Raw genomic sequence first — 25,143 nt, 5'->3', positions numbered from 1 at the left:
ACACCATTTAACAAAAGGAAATGCAACCAAGGAATAGGTTTGAGGGAAAGGGTCTTACCTTTGGGGAATCAGCTTCTAGAGTGATTAGGAAGGGGAGCTTATGACAAAAATGTAATATAAAAATTAAGTAGAAAAAGTTAATTTAAGGTCATGAAAATAAAGGAAATTAATAATTAAACACCGTCCCAAATCCCTCAATCACTCTTTAATAAGAAGAAATATTAGCATAATACAGAGATTTTTCTTCAGATCAACATCTAAGAAGACTGGATGATTTGAACTCTTATTTATAAATTCTGGAAAATGCAGTTGGAAATCCTGTGATGACTCTTGATATTTAAGGACACACTCTTCCCACCTCATGCATTTAAAACTATCATCCACAACTGCAGGAGTTGTTTGTAATGTTTGCATACAGAGAAGTAAAAATGGATAAAACTTTCTGGAACTGAAAGTTTTGGGGTAAAAAGGTTAGGGAAGGTTTTTCAGGGGGTTGGAATAAGGGACTGGAAATAATCTAAATACAAAATTACCATTGCATGTGCCATATGGGTTTTAAAAAGGACAACAGGAGAATGAAAAACGTGGTCAGGCATCTAAGGGGGTCCTGAGAAGTGGGTGATGAGGGAATACACTAAAATCCTACTGCAAAAGAGTAGGCCAAAATGAATGTCCAAAAATGTCCTGCATTGGGACTCATTTGTAGCACCATTTCTCCCCACTGTCATAGTTTTGGAGTGAGCTTTCAATTTGAAAGGGAGATGTTGAAAACATACCAACAAATGTGATCATTGCGATTTCTACCCACTTTTTAAAAGAATTTTCTGAAAGATTTTAGATCTAAGTGCAATGGAAACCAATGCTATTCTTTTAATGGATTCATGTCATTAAATGACTGGGATCATTATAAATTCACATTATTTTAGAATTCAAACCTTTTAGAAGGAAAGCTTGACTCCTTATCTTTTGAGTTATCGGCAGTAATCAGAAGGTTCCTCCACAAGGCAGTCTTTGACATTTCATCAGAAATATTGATCACAGATGGATCATCTCTAGATAGGAGTTTACGCAAAATGAAATAATAAACATTAAATAAGAAACTGCAGTTATCTAGCGATAGACACTAAATATAGGATGGTCTTATGTGTCTGTACAGTATTTTTGATAATTAAAAATTAAGTATTAAATACTTCTCTCCCCAAAAACTATGAAGAATAAAAAATCTAAATGAAAGATTCTAGTTATATAGAAACTGGTTTGGGGTACAGTTTTCCTAATCCATTTCAAATGACAGAGTTTAGGTTCTGCATGTTCATTGCTGGGCCTCTTGCCTCTACATTCATAGCCCAGCAGAGCTCTTCCCCCCTCTGCTCAGACTCGACAGTGGCTCCCACCCACTCAAAGTAAAAGCCCAGTGGATGGGCTGTAAGGCCCTGTCCCTACCCTTACCCTCTGACTTCACCTTCTGCTATTACACCCCCGGCTCCTTCCTCTCCAGCCACAATGCAATGGCCTCCTGACTGTCCTGGGACACTACAGGCTTTCTGCTCCCTCAGGGCCTTGTACTTGCTCTTCCCTCTGCCTATAACGTTCCTTTACGTGGTATAACCCTTTCCTTCCTTAGTTCAAATGTCACCTGCTCAGATAGGCCTTTGCTGACTGCTCCATTTAAAATTTCTGTTTCCATCGCCTCATAGCAACCTCACCCCTCTTTTTTGCTTTATGTTTTTGTTGCACTTTTCACCGTTTGAAATACTGTACTACATGACTTGTTCATTTGTTTATTTCCTGTCTCCCCTCACCTCTACTCTACTTGAATATAAGCTTCATGAGAACAAGGATTCTTGCCCATTGGTCCCCTGCTGTTCCCCCACGACCTAGACAGAGCCTGGCACTTGGTATCCACTCAATAAATATTCATTGAATAAATGAAGGCAGCCTGTGTATTTGACAGAGGTTTTTCCAAATGACTGGGGGAGCCTGTAATATCAGGGCCTGTACTATGCTGCAGGCATTTTTTACACTTTAAAACTGCACCAATTATAGGTGCCATTTAGAACTCTCTAAAACATTCCCAGGGCTAGAAAGGCAACCAAATATCAACAGAGATAAAACACAGGCCAAGTCGAAGAAAGTTTCATTGGGTGAGAAATCAGCACTCTTCTTACCACACGTAAAAAAAGATTCTCTGCTGTGGAAAAAGTCATGTTCTACAGAAATTCCAAGCTGACCTCACATGCCCCTCATTGTGGACATTCACAGGAGGGCAACAAATTCCATTTTGAAGAGGAACACTGAGAGTCTGGAGCAAAACAGGTCTCACAGGCTCCTTCCTTGCCCAATCTGGACATGTGTTCTTTAATACCTCTAATTCATCCGGCCCTTGGTAACTCAAAGCATCAGATCAACTAGTTTCCAAAAGCATGTCATGTAGAATATAAGTCTTTCATGATATTATGTGAAAAAGAGTCTTGTGAGCAAAAGAGTTTAGAAAATGCTGGATGCAACAACGTTAAACTTTTTTTTTTTTAATGCCAGTACCAGAGTCTTTAATGTGCCAATGTGCATTGTGAATCTCTAAATTAAAATGTGGTATGGAACATTTTTCAGACTAATTAAACCACAAAATCCTTTTAAGAGGGGTACCACAGAGACTAGGTAGATTTCTATAGAATACAGTTGGGAATATGCTGATTCAACTAAACAATCAACAGGATTTTAAAATTTAAATATTGTAAAAAAAAAAAAAAAACAAGAAAGAGAGAGAGAAAGAAAGGAAAAATGTCTTCTAGACTTGTGCTCACTCTTAAGTGGTAGATAATTATATTTTTTAAATCTAGGGAATATGGTCTTACAGTTAGACCCTGAAGATCCACTCCTATTTTTTTAACACTATGAAAAATCTCCTCCTCAGACAAATGTCTTCTATGCTTTTTTACTGGCATGGCCCTATATTATCCTTAAGCACTTTGAGATCATATATATAATTTTTTGCCAAATACTTTCAAAAGTTTTATTATAACTTAGAGGAGTCTGCCTTTTTTCTTTTTTTGCTCTGTCTTTGTGCATAAAGAAGATTAGCACAATCTTCTTTATGGAGAGTTACATAAATATTTCCTAAAACGACTGGTATAACTGAATCCTTCAATTCAGGAAATGGCTTATCTCTTTGGAAGTGTCTTTTTGAAGGGGTAAACGCTGTTTCTCCCAGAGTTCAAACATTTACATGTGATGAATTTAGTAAATACCTAGCATTTATCCCAGAATTGAATCTTGACCTGTCTTCAGGTACTACTTTCACAGAATATGAAAGAGAGCTTTCATATTCATTATAAAATAGGAGAAGACTTCAGACAACAGCTCCCTGCCTCGCTTCATTTTAAGCAACTTGGCTATAGTCAGCGTCTAGTGGCAGAACTTAGTACTGGGACAGGGTAATCTAACACCTAGTTTCAGTTCTTTCTACTCTAACACAACGTCAACAAACTTCTATAGGAATCCACACATATGAAATTCTTAAGTAGAGTGTATAACAACACATTCCATTACTCATATTGGTGTGTTTTTACATTTATATCTTACCTATAGTGCCCTTCCAATGGGAGTTGTACTGTGCCCTCATCTTCCATAGCTAGCATACTTTGCTCTTCCTGGCAAGACAAATATAAAATATACAAAGTGAACCCGATGAGTCTCCACTTTACATTAAAGAAGAAACAGAGATTAATGTTTCACTATCTCATTAACCTCAGAACCTTCCACTTTGTTTGCATTTATTAATGCTAGCACAGGTCTTTTCAATAAAGCATCAGCTACCAAGAACATAAGTAATTAATGAGTCTTATACCACAAAGTAATTTAAATGCTAACAATAACCTCCTTCATGTCACTCAATGTAAAACATGGTTATTTTCCAAGATTTTTTTTTTTAAATAATCTAAATTTTACAAGGACAAACATATGGGTAATGTAATCATTTTCATTGTTGAAATTACATTCCCAGAATGCTCTGTTAGAAAGGAATGAGAGATGTATTTAGGGCAGTGGTTTTCAAACTTTAGTTTACATCAGAATCACCTGGAGGGGTTATTAAAAATACAGACTACTGGGCCACACCTCCAGAGTCTGATTCAGTCGGTGTGGAGCAGGGCCCAAGTAACACATCTAACAAGCTTCCAGGTGATGCTGATTATGCTGGTCTGAAGACAATACTTTGAGACTTGGAAATAGACGGTAGAAGATATCTTCCTCTCTGGACCAAAACACAGGAGTGCTTTCCACTTAGACTCATCGTAAGCTTTTGTTTTAGGCCTCAGATTTCTTTTTACAATGACAATGTTCCACCCCCCCCCAAAGGATGGTAATGCTTCATACATTCATTTCTTCATATATGATGTTTTAAAAGTATATATTTGGGATGAAGATCATCTTATGTAGCGCTGAAATGTCCTGGTTTAGTGTTCAATAATGTTATAATTAACCTTTTTCCATGTACCAAAAAATAAACATAGTTATCTCCAGATTATAGCTCCTATTTAATGCATTTATTTTCGAGTGGGTCAATTAGGAACGTTCAAGTTTAGAGAACTATTTGGGGCCATTTAAAAATGTTAGAATTATCGGCTCTAATTCCAGAACTGGAATTTTAAGTTGTGTAGAGATGAAGAGCTAGGTGACTTTCCTGACCAAATGGGAACTGAAGACAGAAAACAGGGAAGGCCCTGGAGCCTCATTGCTTTCCCTCTTTCAGGAGCTTAGCAGTAGCTTGGCTGGTCTAAATCAGGTTCCAGAAACACATGACCTTTGGCTGATGTCATTATTCCTGGCATGCAAGACTGTTCCTAGGGTCCTCAACTTGCATGCTGCCTAGTCTAACAAACCATTGCCATATTTCTTGTTACTTAAAGAAACAGTGTTTTCTACAGTCTCTTCAGCTAACCTATGAATGTATAACGTAATGTGTGGGCAAGTCTCGTTTTTACTCTTGAAGTGCTCTCCCTACACATCCGCCCTGTGACTAAGGCAGGCTCCCCTCTGCTGGGACCTTAGCCATGCTGCATACAGAATATCTATGCTCAGCCTATGCTGTGAATAATGGAGAGGCCAGGGGACTGTATGAGATCTGCTACTTCTCTGCTTATAAACTACACCCCCCGCCCCAACCCAATGTTACATTTATACTCTGCGGTGCTATGGGCATGTGTCTGTTACCCCTTTGCATTACAGGAATTCATTCTATTCTCTTTCCCTGTTACTTTTCAAGGAAAATTGTTCTTTTAAGACCTCTCAGATGTACATTATTTCTTATGTATTATGCCTATTCCCCATGTTATTTGGAGATACCATTAGTACTAATTCATGGTGAGTAGACAGTATCATTGGTTTGAAATTACACATTTAAGCATTTGAGCAGAGCTAATCTGTAGTCTAAAATGATGTATGCCTTGCAAATGGATTAGTCTCTATATATGGAAATAATACATGTGCCATATTAATTTATATGCACATCATTGAGGCCATGGGCAGAACATATGTATCCTTTCAGGAAGAAAAGGTTATCTTAATGCACATGGAGGAACATAAAGAGAAAATATTCAGCAACCCCAAACGCTATTTAAGTAAAACCAAATACAAACAAAATGTAATTCTTTCCTTGGTTGTCCACTGAAAAGTAAGCTTGGTATGTAGTATCTTTTCTGACCAACTTGGAATAAAGTGTCAAGAAGTCAGGTAGACAAGGTTTAATAAAGAGTAAAATTCAAAAAAAGCTGAAGAGAAGAACGGTGCCATCAGTGCTTAGGTTACCTGGCAGCAGAAAACTAAGGCTCGAGATTCAATCTAACAGCAAAAAATTGGACCAAAGCTTTGGGAACAATTTTGGTTTTTTCCTCAGATGATTTTCCACTTTTCTCTCAAATTGCTTTCAATAATTATTTTGCACTCTGTGGCTTGTTAGCATGTGTGGGCTTTATACTAGTCATAATTCTATCCAAACAAAAACTCATCACCTCTAAAGATAGCATTTCCAAGCCATGCTTATCTGAAGAGAAGGGTGGCAGAGCAGCCGCTGCCTTCAGTGCCAGAAGGAAGCTGGGTGGGCCCCAGAGCTCGGGGATAGAGGGCCGGCTGCATCCTAGGCAGCACTGTGGAGGAAGCCAAAAATTGAGACTTTCTGGGGAGGAGCAGTCAAACCAGGCACCAGCCGTCATGACAATCACAACCTAGTTTATCTCAATCATACAGGAAAAGAGAGAGAAAGCAAAAAGCTTACTGGGTATCCTTCACTTTATAAGTCTGAAGTATCCTAAAATGAGTTCCATTCAGCATTTCATTTACACAGTGTCCATCAAAAAATATGCTGAGCTCTACAACATGGAGATTTTACAAAGGATGATGATCAAAGTTTACCCAAGAGCACCTGAGGGGGTTTTGCCAATTTGACTAGAGGAATGTTCATACTCTGATTTGAACACCATCTTTTAATTAAGATAGCCAAAGCATTGGTCGGATACTAAATAAGTGAAGGACAGTTAATGCCATAGCCAGTAAAAGGCAGAAAAATAGAGGCTTAAAAACAAATCTATTCAGTAGCACTCAAATATTTACTGAGTATGTATTATGTGCTAGGCACACAGTGAACAAAAAGAATAATCCAGGAACTATTTGTGAATCCATTCAGCAAATACGTATTAAGCATGATCTTCAAGACAGGTAATCTGCTAGGTACTGGGCATACAACAATGAAAAGAAAGCCATAAACCCTACTCTCAGAGGATGAGAAGGATCACTGTAGAAAGTATAGGACCAGAGGCAGTGGTATCTGGGCCAGTCTTATCTGATCAGTTTGGTAATAGAAAGGAAGAAATTTAGGTGGGAAGAAACAATATGGGTCAAGGATAAAAGGTAGGAATAAATAGGACATGTTTGCACGACAATGAACAACTAGCCTGGCTGGGGCCAAAGGCCTGTGCTGAGTAGAAAAGGAAAATAAAATCAGGGTTAAATCGTGGTGTGTTTTGATGAATAAGATCTTATATATAAAATTACATCATGAATCTGAATCATAGTTTGTGATAGTGTAAAAAATACAATTCATATATTATGATACCTAACAAATGCTCTACCTTTAGTGAAATAGGTAACATCAGTTACTGTATCCATTTCTTATGTAAAGTCTGTATCTATGTAGGAGCGCTCAAATAGCTCAAAGTACCAACAACAGCAGCACAGAGCCAATGTTCATAAACATATCTATTGTATTAGAGAGAGAAAACATTCAGCAGTTTTAGAATTCACAGATCTTAAAAAACGGAAGGGACTTCAGAAATCAAGTTTAACCCCTTTATTTTACCCAAGAAGACAACAGGGCCTACAGAACCTAAGAAGTGTTTGATCATTTCCTTCCCCAATTACTAATAGAATAGATAACGCTACAAGCATCACACACACACACACACACACACACACACACATACATACACACACAATAATTTGTAAACCATAAAATGTTATATTTATAAGAGGTATTCCTTAAAATTTCCAATATGTAGAAGAGCCAATACATAAAACAACTCACTTTAACAATGAAAACTGAAAAGAAAAAATGAGGAGGAGGAGTAGTCTATATAGAATTCATATAGATAGATGGATGCAACATGTTTTTTCATCAGAATATTTGATTCAGTTTCTCTAATTGACTTACCTAAATTATTATAAAATACAATAATTCTTGGATTTAGAAGACTATATTCTGGTGATGAAAAGTCTGTGGGTTTAGGAAAGGTCTTGTCTCAAATTTTAGCACACATCAGAATCACCTGGAGGTCTTGATAACACAGAATCTGGCCCTATCTCCAGAGTTTTGACTCAGTAGGTTTAGAGTAGGGTCCAAGAATTCAGATTGTAACAAGTTGACAGGTGTTGGCTGATACAGCAGAGGTCATGGGACTACACTTTGAAAACCACTGCTTGAGGAAGAAGAATATGCTTGCCTTGCTCTAAGAGTCAATTAGAAATAACATTTGCCTGTGCAATAATTAGGCCATGCTTCCCAAATCCACAACCAATTCTGATCTTTCTGAGCAGTAAGACATGCTCTCTAATTTGTTTAATTGCACTTGTTTTTAGATTCTTTTCCATCTTCTTGGCCTTGCTCATGAGACTGCTTCATACAGATCACAAGCCCCACTTGCCCCCCTCCTTTTTTTCCCTATAGCATATATGTTAGAGTGAAGCTCCCACAAACCAAGAGGTGTCAATATCATGATCACTGCACAGAGTTGAATTTCCAGGATCTAGCTGACATTAACCTCCTTCTCCCTCACCGAGGAGCAAACATTCTGCTGGGGCTTACTGCTTTAACAGCAGCCCTTTTGTCAAATGTGTACAATGTCCTAGAGAATACTGAAGTAGGAAGGAAAGCGTGTTGGTACTCTGAGCACATTTGGACATCCAGAATTTGATTCTGCAGTCTTCCCTTTACACAGAGCAATGTGCAAAATGTCAGGGTTCCAATATTCATTTCTATCCTGATTATAATCCTTTCTTTCTAAAAACTGAAGCATATGCATATGCATATGCATGAAGTACATGAAAATTTGGAACAGAAGCTCTGCGACCTTGGACTGGCCTGTGTAGCTATTTATTCTGCTTAACTCATTATTGAATTTTAAGGTCAAACTAATGTTTTCTCAGTGCCATAAGACCAGAAGTGGGCTACTGATAGTAAAACCTTGGATGATAAAGGTACAAGCTTGTAACTATCATCAAAAGGACAAGAGGTGAGCCTATTTGAAATTCAAGTCTCAGGGAGCTGAGACATTTCTGCTCTTTACCATCTTTCCAGATCACAATCAAAGTTACACAATTAATTTGAGTAATTGCAGAAATGCAATATTTTTTGGAGAACTTGTTCATTTACCACGTTAATGTACAATCTCTTGGAAGACTGGGCCTTGGTATAAGATGCCAAGTAAGAAGATCATAGCCTTCAGTGGAGTCCATAGCCTCAAGCAAATGGAATGCCGAGATCTGGGTGGCCAAGTAGAAATTCAACCAGAATTCAAGTTTTAGTGTAATCCTTCTTAAATCTTCCTACTCTCTATACTGATCATATTCTTTTAATACTAATTCCAAGTTAGAAAGTTAATATCTTTAATTTAACTCTTCTCTCTCCACTTGTCAGATGGAGAATTATCTTTCTTTGCACTGGTCAGAACTATATTTTAATGTTCAATTATGGATTATTTCTTGACTGTATTATTTGTTTACTTGTTTCTTTCCATGTACTGAGGATCACATTAAAGTATCATCATATTAATCTATTTGAGAACTTAAAGGTCTGTAAACCTGCCTGATTAATGTATTACAAGGCATTTTCCCTTACTTTTTCTCATACTCCGAACCGGATACAGCTGTAACTTTGCCTCAATAAATCTTTAATCTCTTTTGGAATCCTTTCAGAAAACTTGAGTTCTAGGAATTTTAGTAATATTTAATTACTTCTAAAATCTTTATATAATCAGAAAACAGTCAACAACACCCCATTGGCGTACAATGGGTTTATAATATAAAAAGGTTAGAAGCTCAGTACATAGCATCTCTGCCTATCTGAAGTTAATAAATTCCAAAATGGACATATGGCACACATACATATAAGTACCATACATATGCAGCTATGTGAATGGTTCTGGGCAATGGAAACGGCAGATTCTAATACATTTATGATTACTGTCAAATTTGTTCTCTCCTATTTCACAGACATATAAAGGAAGAATCTGAAATTTTCTTTGAATGAAAAAAGGGAAGAATATTAAGCATAATATATTATATATACATATTATTTTTCTTTTCACAAAGTTTTAGAAGGGCAAGGATGTTCCATGGTACGGATATGGCCTAAGGAGAATGCTGTAAAAGGAATGATTGTATGCCTGGGGCTGTTGCTAGCTTATTCCTACAGAAGTAGTCAAGACATTTGACAGGAAGTCAAAGCAGGAAAATAAAGCAAAATTACATTTGTAAGCTACTGCATCAGAATACTTAACATTCTCATTATCAGAAAGACTAAGCGGAAGCTTGTGGTCAATGAGTTTTGTATTCAAAGTTGTCTTCCTTGGAATTTAAACCTTCCTAGAAATTGTTTTCAACCTGAATAAATTTTAATTATGTCAAGCATGGATACTTTAAGGCTTTAGTGTTTCTATATTCTTGTGTCTATTTATTTTCATTTATTTTATACCAAATTCTGTCATATTCTTCTTGAACAGCACCTAAGGATGAGAGCAAACCTTTACTAAAGCCCTAAAAAAACCAGAAATTATCCAAATATCCTAGTTAAAGCACTATTTAAAAAAAACTCTCATACTTAAATGAGAATATATCAACTTGGAAAAATAGTTAAAGCACTATTTTTAAAAAATTCTCATACTTAAGAATATATCAAACTTACAAAAATAAAGAAACATGATAATTTTATAATGACATTTTTAACATTATATAAGTATTGCTAGAAGTATGATACTAAGTATGACTTCTACAACATTTGGGAAAATTGAAATAGTCATATAGAATTAAGATACATCATTACGATCGATCTCTAAATGCGGAATCCGTTGTCAGTAATAGGACAACATGGAAAAGTGAAGAAATGCCAGACAGTCATGTATTATGTAGACTTATCTGTAATCCATTAGGCTCTGTGGCCTAATCTGGACTCATCTAATGGCTAAGTAAAACCTAAGACCATTGAAATGTTTGCAAACAAATTCCCCAAAGGAAAGAGGAATATACCTATGGTTTGAGAAAATACACCACAGGTAGGAAACTGAATACATTTACTGACTGCCATATAGGAGAAGAAAAAATGGAAAGAATAATGCGTTAAGTCTCACCAAGTATTTTCTTTCATATTCATTTCCAGTTACATGAAAATTTTATTCTTATATTTCACAATCTATGGACCCGATCATTCTGCTAAATGATGAACTTGTCATTTTTTTCATTTTTACTCTTTGTAGTTTTTACATACTTTAAAAATATTATGATTACTAGCCTTCAAAATAGACCCAGGCTTATACACGAATTTAAATAAGTCATAAAACTTAAAACCAATTGTTTTAACATATGAAACAGAATAGGATAAATCAGCAGTCTGTGAAAGTAATTAAACACCCAAAGTTTCTCTAACAGCATTTACTCAATCTTAAAGCACTTTGAAAGCAAATCAGATCAACGTGTTTTCCTCTTAAGCATTTCATCTATTTCAAGAATAACTAATTTTACCTTTTAATTAGAATTAGAATCTTTTTATTAAAACTTTGTTCCCTAGGAAAATACCAACAGTAATAATGTCTTTTTTTTTTTCTTCTCACATATTCAACCAAAAAGCAATCATTGCACGACTATAATTTGGAAACAGTTAAGCATCAATAAGTTTCTGGAATCCTGAAGGGAGGAATCAGAAAAATAAACTTTGCAGTTATAAGGATAGTGAAGGAAAAAGTATTTGCATATTTCATTAGGGTTTGGTTTACTCATGTCAGATATGTTCTCTGTCTGTTCAAGTTCCAGCTTGATGATTTTAAACATCAATCTTCCAAAATAGTCCACCTGTGTTTGTTAGTAGTCACTATCTAAAGCTAAACACAAAAATTTAGCTTTGCAAAGAGCTATTACTGTGCAAGTGTTCCTTTTTCTTTTCTTTATAAGATACTGATTTTGCTCTGACTTACTTCTTTTTCAGCATCTTCTAGTTTCTTTTTCTTACTCTCAGGCATTAAATCATCCAACCAGCTGAGCTCCCGTTTGGTAAACAGAAAGTCCATCAACTTTCTTACAAATACCAGAGCTAACACCTGAAGTAAATAATAAAACAGTTTAAAACAGGGAAAAAATATAAATGGGAGGTTTAGATTTGTTTGTTTTTTGGTACAAACAAGTCAACTTCAATTAGGGCTGACATGAAAGTGAAATCTGAAGATATGTGCGTATAAAAGATATTGAGTGTACTTTTGCTTCCTTCACTTCCTTTTCTTACCACATCTCCAGAATAATGGCTATCATTTTACCCATTGTACGAGTCATTTAAAGAAGCAATGAAAAAAAACTATATATTTGGCTGTTTCCTTAAATACACATAGTTAATAGTTTACATTATTTTAAATGAACATTAAACCATTATTACCTATGCTGATGATATTTTAAATGACTTATAGTAATTCAAATTCACTTTACTTTTGAAGTATTTGAAACTGGTTTAAAATAGTTAATAAAATTTGATTTTATATACTCCAATAAAGATGTTAAAAAAATTTAATTTTAAAAATCCCCTACATTTTCAAATTTGCTAGTATATCTTTAAAGTTAAATTTTGAAAGTTTACATTTTCCACCCAACTTCAATTAATTCAAACCACTGCTAATATTCAGAATGATAGAGATGAAGCTAGTATGAATCACTGAAATTCATATATAATCTGAAACCCAATCTTAGTTACTAGTTTTAGTGGCTAAAGTTTATACCAAGATTTCCAAAAATTGCTCAAAATTATTCTATTGATCCAGTTTGTTCATGGATTTTCAATGAGAGCAGAAAATCAGAGGAGGAGAAAAAGAGTTGAGTTAGAAGTTTCATACCATCATGGGAAAGACAATAGCAGCTCTTGAAACTTTTATTATCCACAAAAGGCCAAGGCAACTCATCTGAATAACTGTGAAGAGATGGACTTTTCGAAGTGGTACATGCCTTAGATATATAAAATCTGGTTGATGTTTTGCAGGCATCCAGAAGAGCTTTATTCTATCGAAGAACTAGAAGATAAACAGACTAAATTGCTTTTTACAGACAGCAATAGAAGTAGGACAAGTAAATGTATAATATGGTCCAATGTATAGTAGATCACACTTAAGTTGACATCAGGACAGTGCTATTGTTAAGCGTACACTCTGAAATAATACAATTTCAGTTTTATAATATCCCACATTTTCTTGAATATGGACACAGGTTATAATTTAAAAGAGTTTAATAACATTAAAGCCAATGCTAAATGTTGCTCCCTCAGAGAGTATAGCCTTGAAAGAAAACATTATCATCATCACATTACAATTTCTTCTTTTATTTGCCCCTTAAGCACTAGGGTTTCCTGGACTCTTCTTTCCCGAATAGCTCATCCATACCCATTGTTTCAACTTTCACATACTTGCTGAAGACTCTCAGACCTCAACTCTACTTCAGCTCTGTCTGTCTTGAGCTCTAGACCCATATCCAGCTGCTGAGTAGGATGTTTTGACCTCCTTAGTTTGACTCTGCTGTTTTGGCCTTGCCACTTTGATCCCCAACAAGGTTTTGGTGCTGTTTCTAAAAATACAAACATCTTGGCCATAAAGATTTAACCTAGATGAATTATTGTTAATAAAGTATTTTTCAGAGCAAATTTTAACTCCGTTTAATTTCTTGATCAAATGTGATCTTCAATCACATTTTACTTAACAAACTGTACCGCATGTTAGCTTTATTTTATGTGGATCATTTTGTTTAATTTTTCTCAGGCCAAATTTTGCAGTTTTCAATATTTCCAACAAGAAGCGATGATTTAGAAAATGACAGTTTCAATCACTGTCAGTTCTATATCATACCATTTCTACAGGAATATCTACTATGCATTTTAAGAGTAATATTAGATTTAGTCCTTAGCTACTTTATATAAGAAAATTGTAAGCAATTCTCATCAAATATTCCAAAATTACTCTAATATGCCAAGGAACAAATGCCCATGAAGTCAAGTAAGTGTTAGTGGCAAAACATCATGTTTGTCCAATAAAGATGTTAAAAAAAAAAAAAAACATGTTTTACCAAAGCCTCCTCATATCCCAAATTCAACATAAACCCATCTTTCCTTCTGTGTGCCCTGTCTTACAGTGGAGCATGACCTTCCCTCAGGCATCTAAACCAGAATCATACATAGTTTAGCCCATCCACTGTTCATTTATTTATTCATATTCATTTATACATTCCAAAAAATTTGTTGAAAACCTTCTATGCAGAGTACTAAGTGCTGAATTAGTTTCTGGTTTATCCCTCTCTATATTGTCCACAAATATTTCACTGGGTCTTTTTATTTCTACCTCCTAAATATCTCTTAAAATTACATGTCATTAAATAAATAAAACTCTGCGCAGTGGAGGTGGCAATAGGGAAGAAATAAAGTAAAATCCTTGGGGTTATATCCGAATGTTTCAATTTCTATAGAACTAATTTTTCCCAGCCACAGTTTCTCCATTTGTGAAGTTATGTTATTGCATAAATGTACTTCAGCGTGTGAGTGCTTCACTTGTTATTGCTTAAATGGCACATTTGCTTTACTTTGGATTCCTGAAGTGCTGGAGTGAATATAAATGTGGTTATATATCAGAGTACAGAAACAGCATTCATGAGAACACTAATCTGTTTTTTCTGCCATGTTGCACAGTGAGAAGCCTAGATAAGTTTCTTAATATTACCAAACAGGTAACATATAGAGCCCTCCAACAAACAGGGTAACAAATCAACATGCTTCTTGAACTGTTGATATTCAGCACATTTTTAATTATTATTACTCAAGTAATGATAATCATGATAAATGTATTCCGAGTTTTGCATTTGCCTTTGATCTTGTCCTAATATCAGTATCCCGTTTCCCCATCCAGTTAACCACAAAATACCAAATAGGAATTTCAACTCCCTGAGTTTTGGGCTCACTCAAATTTTCACTAACTCTGTTTCTCAGTGTGAAACCCTATTTGCTGTTTCATTGGTGCTATTTAGAACTCATTATACTTTTCTCATGGGCCTTTGATAATGTTTTCCTCAATTTTCATTTGAAAGATTCACACCCCAAATAATTCCAAAATTTGACATTCTTGTTTAGTTCCAAACCTCATGGGTAGAAAATCATGTGAGTGGAATTAGGGGGAAAAACCTGTTGCAGCCTATCAAAATGATTTTACTTTGTTTCTTTTTTTTAAATTTTATTTTATTCATTTATGGCTGTGTTGGGTCTTCGTTTCTGTGCGAGGGCTTTCTCTAGTTGCGGCGAGCGGGGGCCACTCTTCATCGCGGTGCGCGGGCCTCTCACTATTGCGGCCTCTCTTCTTGCGGAGCACAGGCTCCAGACGCGCAGGCTCAGTAGTTGTGGCTCACGGGCCTAGTCGCTCCGCGGCATGTGGGATCTTCCCAGACCAGGGCTCGAACCCGTGTCCCCTGCATTGGCAGGCAGATTCTCAACCACTGTGCCACCATGGAAGCCCCTTTACTTTGTTTCTTAAACTTCTGCTGCTGTATTGATGTGAGCCCAAGGCCTAATAATGAATACTTTTCACTTACGGTTGAAATTAGTACTCATGGAACCTTTGCCAAAGGCAAAAAAACCCCCCAAAAACCCAGCAAAACAAATAAACGAAACCTTTTCAATACTCTTCCCTATCTGCCTTACCAAACCAATTCTTTTAAAATATACTTTTCATACATGAAGTTACAGCTGAGCAAATTAAATGTAGTTTGAGTAAAATTAAATTCATAACACTTCTCAACCATCTCCTTCTCCCAAGTTAATTTTACCCAGTGGCAGGATGAACAGAGTCACGCTATCTACTTTGGGTGTTCAGTGATCTTACAGTAACTTCATACTAAAGTTTTGCCTCGGTTCTGACATCCAGTAGTATCCCAAGGCCGAAGAGGTTTTCCTTCTCCCAAAGGCAGAAGCTGGTTAGTTGTTTATTCAGGAAAAGAGCTCCTGTGCTGCCTGCCCCTCAGTGTTGAGAGTTTAGCTCAGCTATTCCATAGTGCTGCTGCCTCATCATCCATTTTGTTTGATCAAGCAGCCTGAGGTGACCTTAAACTACCCTAACCCCTCACGCAAGTGTACGCCTTAGACAGCTGCCTGCAGAGTCGCAAATAGATACAAGTTCCTGATGTAGCTTCTCCAACGGCCCTTGTGATCAGCAACCTCCCCTGCCTCCCACTGCCTTCTCCTTATACACCCCTTAGATAAGACTCCCACAAAGCTTACCAAAACCCTGCTCTTTTGATTTGAAGAGTCCAATTCGGCCTTAGCCCAGGAACCCCAAAGCACTCCACCCACTGACCCTAATAAAAGCATGTGCCCCAGGTCCTGTCTCCCTCTCTCTGTCTTCACTTTGTCTGGACCTCCCCATGCGGCCCCTCAAGGCCAGGTACTTCCTGTGTAGACCTGTGAGTGATAAACTTCTCTATTTCAGTTTCTCTTGTGGTCTGTTGTTGAACCGCAGTTCACCATCCAGCACCCTGCGCTCCACTTAAAAAGTGTTAATTTGACAAATTCATAGCACTTATTCAGATGACTTTTCCTCTGTAGGCCTCTGAATGGCAGTGAGTCCGGCTTGTCAAAGAAAACGTGGTAATTTATATTGTCTTTTAGCCAACAAAAACCAACTATACTTTACGATAAATAATCCTCAAAAGTAGTCTCTTTGTCAAGAAAATTTAAGTGTTCTGGAACAATAATGTTGTTATAAAACAAGATTATTCAAAGGCACATTTAAGTCGAAACCTGTGTTAGTTCCCTAGTGCTGCTGTGACAAATTACAACTTGGTGGCTTAAACAATAGAAATTTATTTTCTCACAGTGTGGAGGCCAGAATTCCAAAATCAGAGTGTTGGTGGGCCATGCTCCCTCTGAAGGCAGTAGGGAAGAAAATTTCCCTGCCTCTTCCAGCTTCTGTTGGCTCCTGATGTACCTTGGCTTGTGGTGGCAAAATTCCAATCTCTGCCTCCACCTTTATGTGGCTTTCTTCCCTGTGTCTCTCTGTGTCCTCTCCTCTTCTTATAAGGACCCCGGTCATTGGATTTAGGGTTCACCCTAAATCCAGGGTGAGCTCATTTTGAAATCCATAACTAATTACATCTGCAAAGACTCTATTTCCAAATAAGGTCACATTCTGAGATTCCAGGTAGATATGAATGGGGGGGAAGAGGCAGAATTCAACCCACTACAGTAACATAAGCAGGAATAATTTGTCAACAGCCTCTGTAAAAATTTAGAATAATCTTGTGGTACTTTTGAAATGTGTCCACAAATTCTTTGGTATTATTCTCTTCAAGAGATGGACTCTAATTTCCCTCCCTGTGCGTGCAAACTGGACACAATGACTTGCTTCTAACAAATAGAAAAAAAGTGGAAGTGACCGTGCGTGACTTTGGAGATTGTCATTAGGCACAGTGACTTTGCCCTCATTCTCTCTCGTATTGTTCACTTGGATGGAAGTTAGCTTCTCTAGTGTGAGGACATTTAAGTGTCTGATGGAGAGGCCTCCTACCAATAGCCAGGGAGGAACTAATGTCTCTTGCCCTCAGCTATATGATAAGCCATCTTGGACATACACCTAGTCCTATTCAAGCCTTCAAATGACTGTGGCTCTTGTCCACATCTTGATAGCAACCACATGAGACATCTTGAGCCAGAATCACCCAGCTAATAAGTTCCCAAATTCATGACTCACAGAAACTGTGAGATAATAAATGTTTACTGTTTTAAGCCACTACGTTTCATAGCAATTTGTAATGTAGCAATGGGAGATTAATACAAAAACTATATTTATTTAACCAATACTTAAACAATTAATAAGGTTTTCCTTATTAATTTACAAAATAATTCTATAAAGATAATTGTAATAACAACAGGAAAACAAACATAAAAGGAAAAAAAATCACCCAGGATCTTATTACCTTAATAAATTGTCTTTATTTCTCTACCTTCCTTTTTAATCCACCCACACTCACAGTTTTATAAACCTATTGTAGCTACAACTCGTTTTACCACTTTTTCACTTTGCATTTCACTTCGTCATAAGCATTTTTACTGTTATTTTTATAGTCATCATATTTATCAATTTTAAATTAATGTACCTTAGATAGCTTAATTATTTTACTGCTGTTGAATAATTGGGTTGTTTCCAATATTTTGATAATATGTGTTACAAGGAACATCTTTGTGCAAAATTTTTTTTCTGTTTTCATAGATAGATGTCCACATACATGATCACAGTATCAAAGATCAAAAGTATTTGGATATATTTTTAAATGTACTGCTATCTTTTTCTAAAAGGATTATAAAGTCTAAACCTTTTACAGTTTTAATATACTCATAGTAAACAAAACTACCCTCAGATTATGAACCAGTTTGAAGAAATTTAATTGTAGTCTGAAAGCTGCTCCTCAGATAATGGCATTTTTTTAGCTACCACGTGACTTAGCATCAACAGACCTTAAGATAAGTCATCATAGATGTGCTTGCATTTCTGTAATTTACCTGAATTCCTTTTAGTGATGAAGCACCCATGTAAAGGAACACTCCATATAGCACTGGCATAGGAATAAACTGTAAAAGAACAATTAGAAAAAAGGCACAAGTTATTTTCAAATATAATGTGATCAATATATTCTGCACTTCCAAAGAAAAACACAGAAAAATAAATAAATATTTTAGAAGCAGTATAGGGCAGAGCCAGAAGACATGGGTTAAAATCCCAGCTCTAAGCACTTTTTAGCTGCATAACCTTAGGTAAGTGACCTAAGCTCTCTGTGCCTTAGTTTCCCAACATCTAAAAAGGGTTAATAATAGGTCTGTTATAAGTTATTTAATAGGTCAAAACCAAAAAAACACATATGATATGTAATAAACAATAAATATTAACTATTATTATCATGCTGCTTTAGGGAAATTTGAATTTTGTTTCACAATGGTAAGATATTTAGATTAAAGGTGAAGAATGGAGTTAATGTTTAAACATTGTTCCTACATCACACCAGATACTTGTAAACATGTGGATCGTTCAATTTTTCTCTTTTTATTGGAATACCTCAGCATCATTGTTTCTCTGTAATTACTTATATAACATAGAAATTAGTTCTGCAAATTGTGTAAATTATTAAATAAAGGTAAACTTGTATAAATTATTAAATAATTCAATTAGAATTTTCAAATTATGGACAACTAAAATGAGTTATAATTTAAAATACAATTAACACACTTTGAAATACCTGTCAAAATTATATGACAAAACAATTACTCTTTAATCCTCTTTAAAATGGATTCAACTATTTTATTTTATTTTATTTTATTTTTTTAAGGATAGAAGTGAGACATACTTTATTTCATAAATTGAGATTATTTTTATACACAGAAAAATAGCTGTTAGTAAAACTATGGTGGGGTTTAATAAACCCAAATACATTCAGAAAGTTCAGGATTCAACTAGTTGAAACATAAAAAAATAAGTATAATAATGATGTTCATGTAGTAGTTTTATGAAACATTTAAAATACAAAACTGCATATGTGGCCATGACCATGACATTGCTTATCTCTGCACCTCTACCTTATATTAAGTAATATTAATTGCAAATATATCTGTCCACTGACAAGAAAATAGAAACTTTATTTTGTGTAGGCCTACAGTAAACTCAGGTCACAGGTCAGTCAGAGATGAGTGACTCTTTCCCATAACCTGATTTTCATTTCAAAATTACAATAATAATTTCCACATCAAATTTTACTCTGCCAGATTACATTTTTTATGTATTTAAGGATTCTAAAATATAGCACATAATTTCCCTTGTTAAGAAGCTATATAAACATGGTAAAAAAAAATTCATCACTTTCATCACATGCCATACAATATTTACAAATCGATGGCTTAGATTCAAATGAAATTTCTTAAACAATAATACATATATTCTGCCTTCTCACAAATTCATAAAGGCAGATTTCATTACCTTCAGAATACTGGTCATAAAGACTGATGAACCCATAAGAATAAAAATCATAAGCCCAGTAACCCTTTGCTCCCGAATGCCAAGAAATTTGGGTTGTTCTCCCGGAGCGGAACATTCTGATTCCAGTTTTAGGCTGTTGACATGAGTGATGGAGAGGACAGTGGCAGCCACAAACCACGGCAGGCCCATGATGGAGCACACACCAAGCATGACGGCCACCATTAATAGATCCAGATGGTACCCACAACCTTTCTGTTAAGAGAAAGAAAAGAGGATTCTCATACTACCTGAATTTGGCATAGAGACCAATGACACCACCACCATGGAATAGTAAAGAACAGAAAAGAGATACTATCTTGAATCTTGTATAAATGATTCTAAAATGCAAAATAAATTTAAAAAGATAACAGTCTCAAAATATATAATCCACTTAAAGAAAATCTGCAGGTGTTCCTACTGCAATTATGATTATAGTGGCTTCTATATATTTTAATAGGTTTAATGTAATTCTGGCTTAATGGTACATTAGTTTCCATTCTATTTCTATTGAATAGGTAAAGTCATTATCAAATACAGTCACTTCACTTTGGTTCCTTAAATGGGCAGGTTAATTTGCAGTTCATATGTCTAGTCTTTCATCATTAATTCATACGAAAAATATTGAGCACCAATTACATACCAGGCATCAGGCTGAGAAAACAAAGTAAGGGCTGTGTCCACAGCAGAGCTAAGAATGGCCTGGCTGTGACTAGAAACCACTTCCTGACAATACCCAAGAAGCCTTTCTGCTAACATCTCCTAAGGAAAAACTCTTCTTAGACCCTCAGTTTCCAATTGCCCTGTTTTGTCTCAATGGCTGACTTTTACTGGGAAAAATAATATCATAGAACCTAAACTTCCATATATACTCATTTTTATCTTAATATATTACTACTGCATCTTGTTCTCATCTGTTTCAGTTTCAGCCCTGGAAAAATTTGGCCTCTCCTTAAAGTGATAGTATTTGTGTTTTCTATCTCCTCTATGATCCTCCTGTGCTGTCACTGGCCTCCAGATGTTGCCAACTTCGGAGCTTTCTTGAACCAGGCAGGAAATGTAAATGAGGAAAAATGGGTGCAAGGGACCTGTGGAGGTGTGGGGACCTGGAGACTGCTCCCTAGGGGAGGGTGATGAGCTAAGAGTTCTCTGAGGAGACAAGTTGAAGAATGGGGAAGAATCGAGTTACCCTCTTCCTCCATCCCCCATAGGAAATTGACAGTGTAAAGCCTCAGAGGCAGCAAATGCTACTTTACATTCCAACTCTTAATGACTACTTCATGAGAGGTAGTGTAATAAAGTGCTTAAGGGTATAAGTTCTGGAGACAGGTGGCCTGGAATCAAATGCTGGCTCAACCAATGATCTTGGGCAAATCATTTAACTTCTTGTGCCTCTGTTTTCCTATCTGAAAAATGGTGACGATAACAGGAGACATCTTGCTGGGTTGTTGTGAGAATTAAATAATTTGCAAATGATTTTGCACATCATTTAGAACAATGTCTGATATATTAGTAAGTACCCAGTAAATGTTAGGGGCTGTTATATTCTAGCAGTTGAACAATACATTTTTCTTTGGTACTCACTTGTTTCAAGGATCCTCAGTAAAAATATATAAATGTTTCTTAAGGGCAGGTAAACTTATCATACAATTTCTCAGTATATCTCAGTTTTTAGTGCAATCATTGACATACAATAAGCAATCAAAAAGTTACAGATTGACTTTTTTAAAAGGAAATATGCATTATTGAAACAGTTTTTAGAATCAAACAGGTATAATTTTAAAATAAATATAGCTGTTAAATTTATTATTATGAACATGAGCAAAAATTACCAATTACTCTAGAGGAATAATTTTGGCTTTTCTTACAGGCAGTTTTACCAAGCTGCAAGCAGTTTCTAGTTAATCTGAAAGCTATTATAGCCTGGAGGGTGAAACATACTGAGTATTTGATGTGTATTTGTCATGTCAGTGTTTTCTTTCTGCTATTTTATTTTGTTGTTTTATTAAGAAAAACACCCTTAAAATCGGTTGTACTTCCTTCCCTTTCTGCTTATGCCTGCCAAATTATAAAAGTGTAGGAGCTGACAGTGAGGAGAAAATGAGAGATACCACATAAGGACCTTTTCCTCCTGCATTGTCACCGATTGCGTGGCACCCCTCCTTGGGTCAGCTTAGCTGGGGCAATGCTCCAGTTCCCCCAAATGCCTAAACTCAATTTCCCTTGTGAATATGACTCTAGAAACTTGTTTTGCTAGTAACTCGGGAGAGATTTTCATTATTAAGAGATGGAGGGTGGGAAGAGAAACACCCTGGTGTCAGCATGACCAAAAAGGTGTAACTAGCTTCACTAGGGCCATACTCTGGTCCCCTGGTCCTTTTGCAGAACATTTTGGAAAATGTAGTTGCATAGAACTCAAAGTTTAGTCCCATTAAAGGACCACATCTTAACCGTTAGAGGAGTGTTTTGTCCTAGGAACTCTGGAGTGTGAAGAATATAGAACAGCGAAGGACCTGACCCTTAAGCCTCTACCGCTGAGGCAATACAATGTGAATGGTGCCCCCTGGGCGGTTTTGCAAAGTTGTGGTACTGCTAAGAGAGAATGGAAGAGGTGCTAGTAGCTGAGAGGTAAACATTACAGAGGAGGCAAAGAACATGGGGCCTTGAGAGTCAGGCTTGTGCGTTTAGTACACCCTGGACTCTCCCAGGGTCCATGCTCCCTATGGCTTAATAATATGAGGAAGGCCTTCTTCGTGAGAGCGATTTCCTACAGCTCTTGTCTTAGTGTTTTAAAAATATGATACAAATGTAAACAGTGGGATTCTAGATTGCAGGAAGCAGACAAAATAATGCTTTCCGAGGGAATAATTTCCTTTTTAAACTTAGAAAGCTAGCTTTGTAAAGACCAAGTAGATAATAAAAACAAAAATACAATTTCCCCCTGATTATGTTATACAACAATGGGAGCATCTTAATTTAATGTGAATCAAGGGAAATAAAGCAGTTCTGGCACTTCCACTAATTAATCATTATCCTTCTTCTTGCCTTTCATTTAAAATGTCTTCAAAAACATGGTCTTTGTAACCATATTATTAGCTGATAGGCATGCCAGCCAAAGGGAAGTATCCCTTTGTCAGAGAGAGAACTGTGCACCTTCTAACATATTTCTGTAGATTTTTTTTCTGAAATAAAGACAGAACCAGAGCTTCTATTCTCACATTCATCCATGAATCACGGGAAATGGACATATGGGAGGAAAAGGGAGCATAGCAACAGGTGATGCTGCACCAGACCCCACTAAAACCAACATGCAGCAAGACAAGAGGCCAGCCAAGAGGACCATCTGATACCCAGATGCCACTGCTGAAAAAATTCGTCTCAAAGCTTGGCAGCAATTTCCTGCATCTGTCAAGTTAACCACATAAAAGACTATAGATTGACATGAAGAACCAGGCTGACAAAGAGGGCAAAAAAGAACATATCAAATGCCATAATCATCAAGAGAATGTAGTGCCAAATGAATGTTGCAAATGCATCCATTTACTCCAGTGATCTGGAATTGTATTGCTGTTTATTAAAAATGATGTCAAAAGAAGCCTGAACTGTCTACAGAAACATGTAGAAAAGCCCACGGTTGTATCTTAACAGAAACTTTCTTTTCTGAAAGATAATATCTATCTATCCACTTTTAGAGAATGTACTTTTTTTAAAAAGTGGACATTTTTAATGCTTTTCAGAGGGATTCAGTTAACCAATGCTTATTCCACTTCTCTAGGGAAGAAACAAACAAATGAGAAATGCTAGAGGGAGTATGAATTTACGTCTGTATACAATATAGATGAAATCTGCATTCTCAGGTTTTTACATTTGCAACTTCTGATACTTTTGAGTGACCCAAAGGATCATGAGGTGCAGTGAATTAGAGTTTTGCTAATCTTGAAATTCTTCATTCTGAGGGAGGAGTTAGTCACTTAACCTGTGAGTTGGGGCTAGACTCTTCAACTCAACACAGCTTTATTACGTATGCAGTAACACTCACAAAATGATAAAGAGATTTTTAATGGCAGGAAAAAATCCTCTAAAAGAAAACCAACTACTGGATTTGGTAATGGAAGTGAAGAAAAAGTGAAAAGATCTAAAATATAAGTTTGGGAGAGATACAGAATGAAATGATGAATTTCTAGGTGACTCGGATATGTGATGTAGACTTAAATACATGATGTGGCCTCTACCAGCTGCTTGATACAGAAGCTAGAAATCATCATTCATTAAACTATCTCAGGGAATGCTCCAACCAAGGCAAAAAAGGGTTTTCAAGGGAGAAAAGAAAATAAGTAAAAACTGAAAACGTGGTTAACTTGTGGTCTGGGGATATATTCAAGAAACATGTGTCTTTTTGTGACAATGTGGTTCAAGTTAAAGCCAGAGACTGTGCAAACACTTCAGGGAAGCAACAGGCGGGAGAGCGGCTATGGAACAAACCATTACTCTGAGTAAAGAACATTCTGAGAAAGTGATTTTTTGCTGTTATTAACAGGAAAATCAGTAGCAGCAGACCACACTGTAGTGAAGCTTAGAGAAGACAAGGGTTAAAGGCCAAAAAAAAAAAGTGTTCGGTGTAGATAAAATATGTCTTCACTAGAAGGAACTTACTTTGCAAATATCCATATCCAAGGAGGAGAATGGGGTGTTCAGACTCATAGTGGCCAAGAAAAGACTAACTCTTCTGCTTGTGGCAATGTAGCAAAGTTTATGATTAAGCCAGATTTGCTGTTTACTAAATCCAGGCTATTAAGGGGTAAAATATGAATCTTTTGATTACATAGCCATTTGTACAATAAAAAGTAATGTACAAATAATGTAATATAGTTTAATAATATAGTCTCAAGTTTGTTTCAGTGACAAAAATATTAAATGCTTTAGTTCTACATTTAATTTTATAAATGCAGATACTTGAAAGGACCACTTAAAGAATGCTTTACTATATTTTAGCTATTCTATACGATATGTAAAGGGGAGGTAAATATAGTATATTTGTTGATCTGGAGCTTTGGAAAGTCTGTGAATGTCAAGGGCCTACCATGGGCTCATGAAGAACAAGGAGCAAGCAATATGTGATTTATAAGGTGGAGAGATCTGCAAACAGCAAGCATACAGGACAGCCAAAAAGGTAACATCACCCTGGGCAATTCTTCATTTACTTCCACGTTCTGTTTTAATGATTCCACTAATATTTCGAAAAAAATTTTACAAGGGAAATTTCTCAGTGAAATCAGTGATATTTCTGTCTAATTATAAAAGCCAAAAAAAAACCCAAACC

At 36.1% G+C, this 25,143-nt stretch overlaps 1 protein-coding gene across 7 annotated transcripts in view; it reads right to left on the bottom strand.

Annotated features, from left to right (window-relative positions):
- The window catches only part of SLC4A10 (solute carrier family 4 member 10), a 302,199-nt gene that overhangs the window by 6,854 nt on the left and 270,202 nt on the right, over window positions 1–25,143 (bottom strand). For 5 of the 7 annotated variants that reach the window (XM_036858559.1, XM_036858555.1, XM_036858560.1 and 2 more), the window contains 7 exons: window positions 19,788–20,039; window positions 18,323–18,391; window positions 12,636–12,809; window positions 11,733–11,855; window positions 3,583–3,650; window positions 936–1,052; window positions 59–97 (listed from right to left, as the gene is read on the bottom strand). In XM_036858559.1, coding sequence (XP_036714454.1) covers window positions 85–97; window positions 936–1,052; window positions 3,583–3,650; window positions 11,733–11,855; window positions 12,636–12,809; window positions 18,323–18,391; window positions 19,788–20,039 — 816 coding nt within the window. In that variant the 3' untranslated portion in view covers window positions 59–84. The remainder of the gene's footprint in view (window positions 1–58; window positions 98–935; window positions 1,053–3,582; window positions 3,651–11,732; window positions 11,856–12,635; window positions 12,810–18,322; window positions 18,392–19,787; window positions 20,040–25,143) is intronic. The other 2 variants (XM_036858558.1, XM_036858562.1) reach the window with 2 other exon arrangements.

This window comes from Balaenoptera musculus, chromosome 7 (genome assembly GCF_009873245.2).
Source record: "Balaenoptera musculus isolate JJ_BM4_2016_0621 chromosome 7, mBalMus1.pri.v3, whole genome shotgun sequence".
Taxonomy (NCBI): Eukaryota; Metazoa; Chordata; class Mammalia; order Artiodactyla; family Balaenopteridae; genus Balaenoptera; species Balaenoptera musculus.
This window is presented reverse-complemented; position numbering and strand designations above follow the sequence as displayed.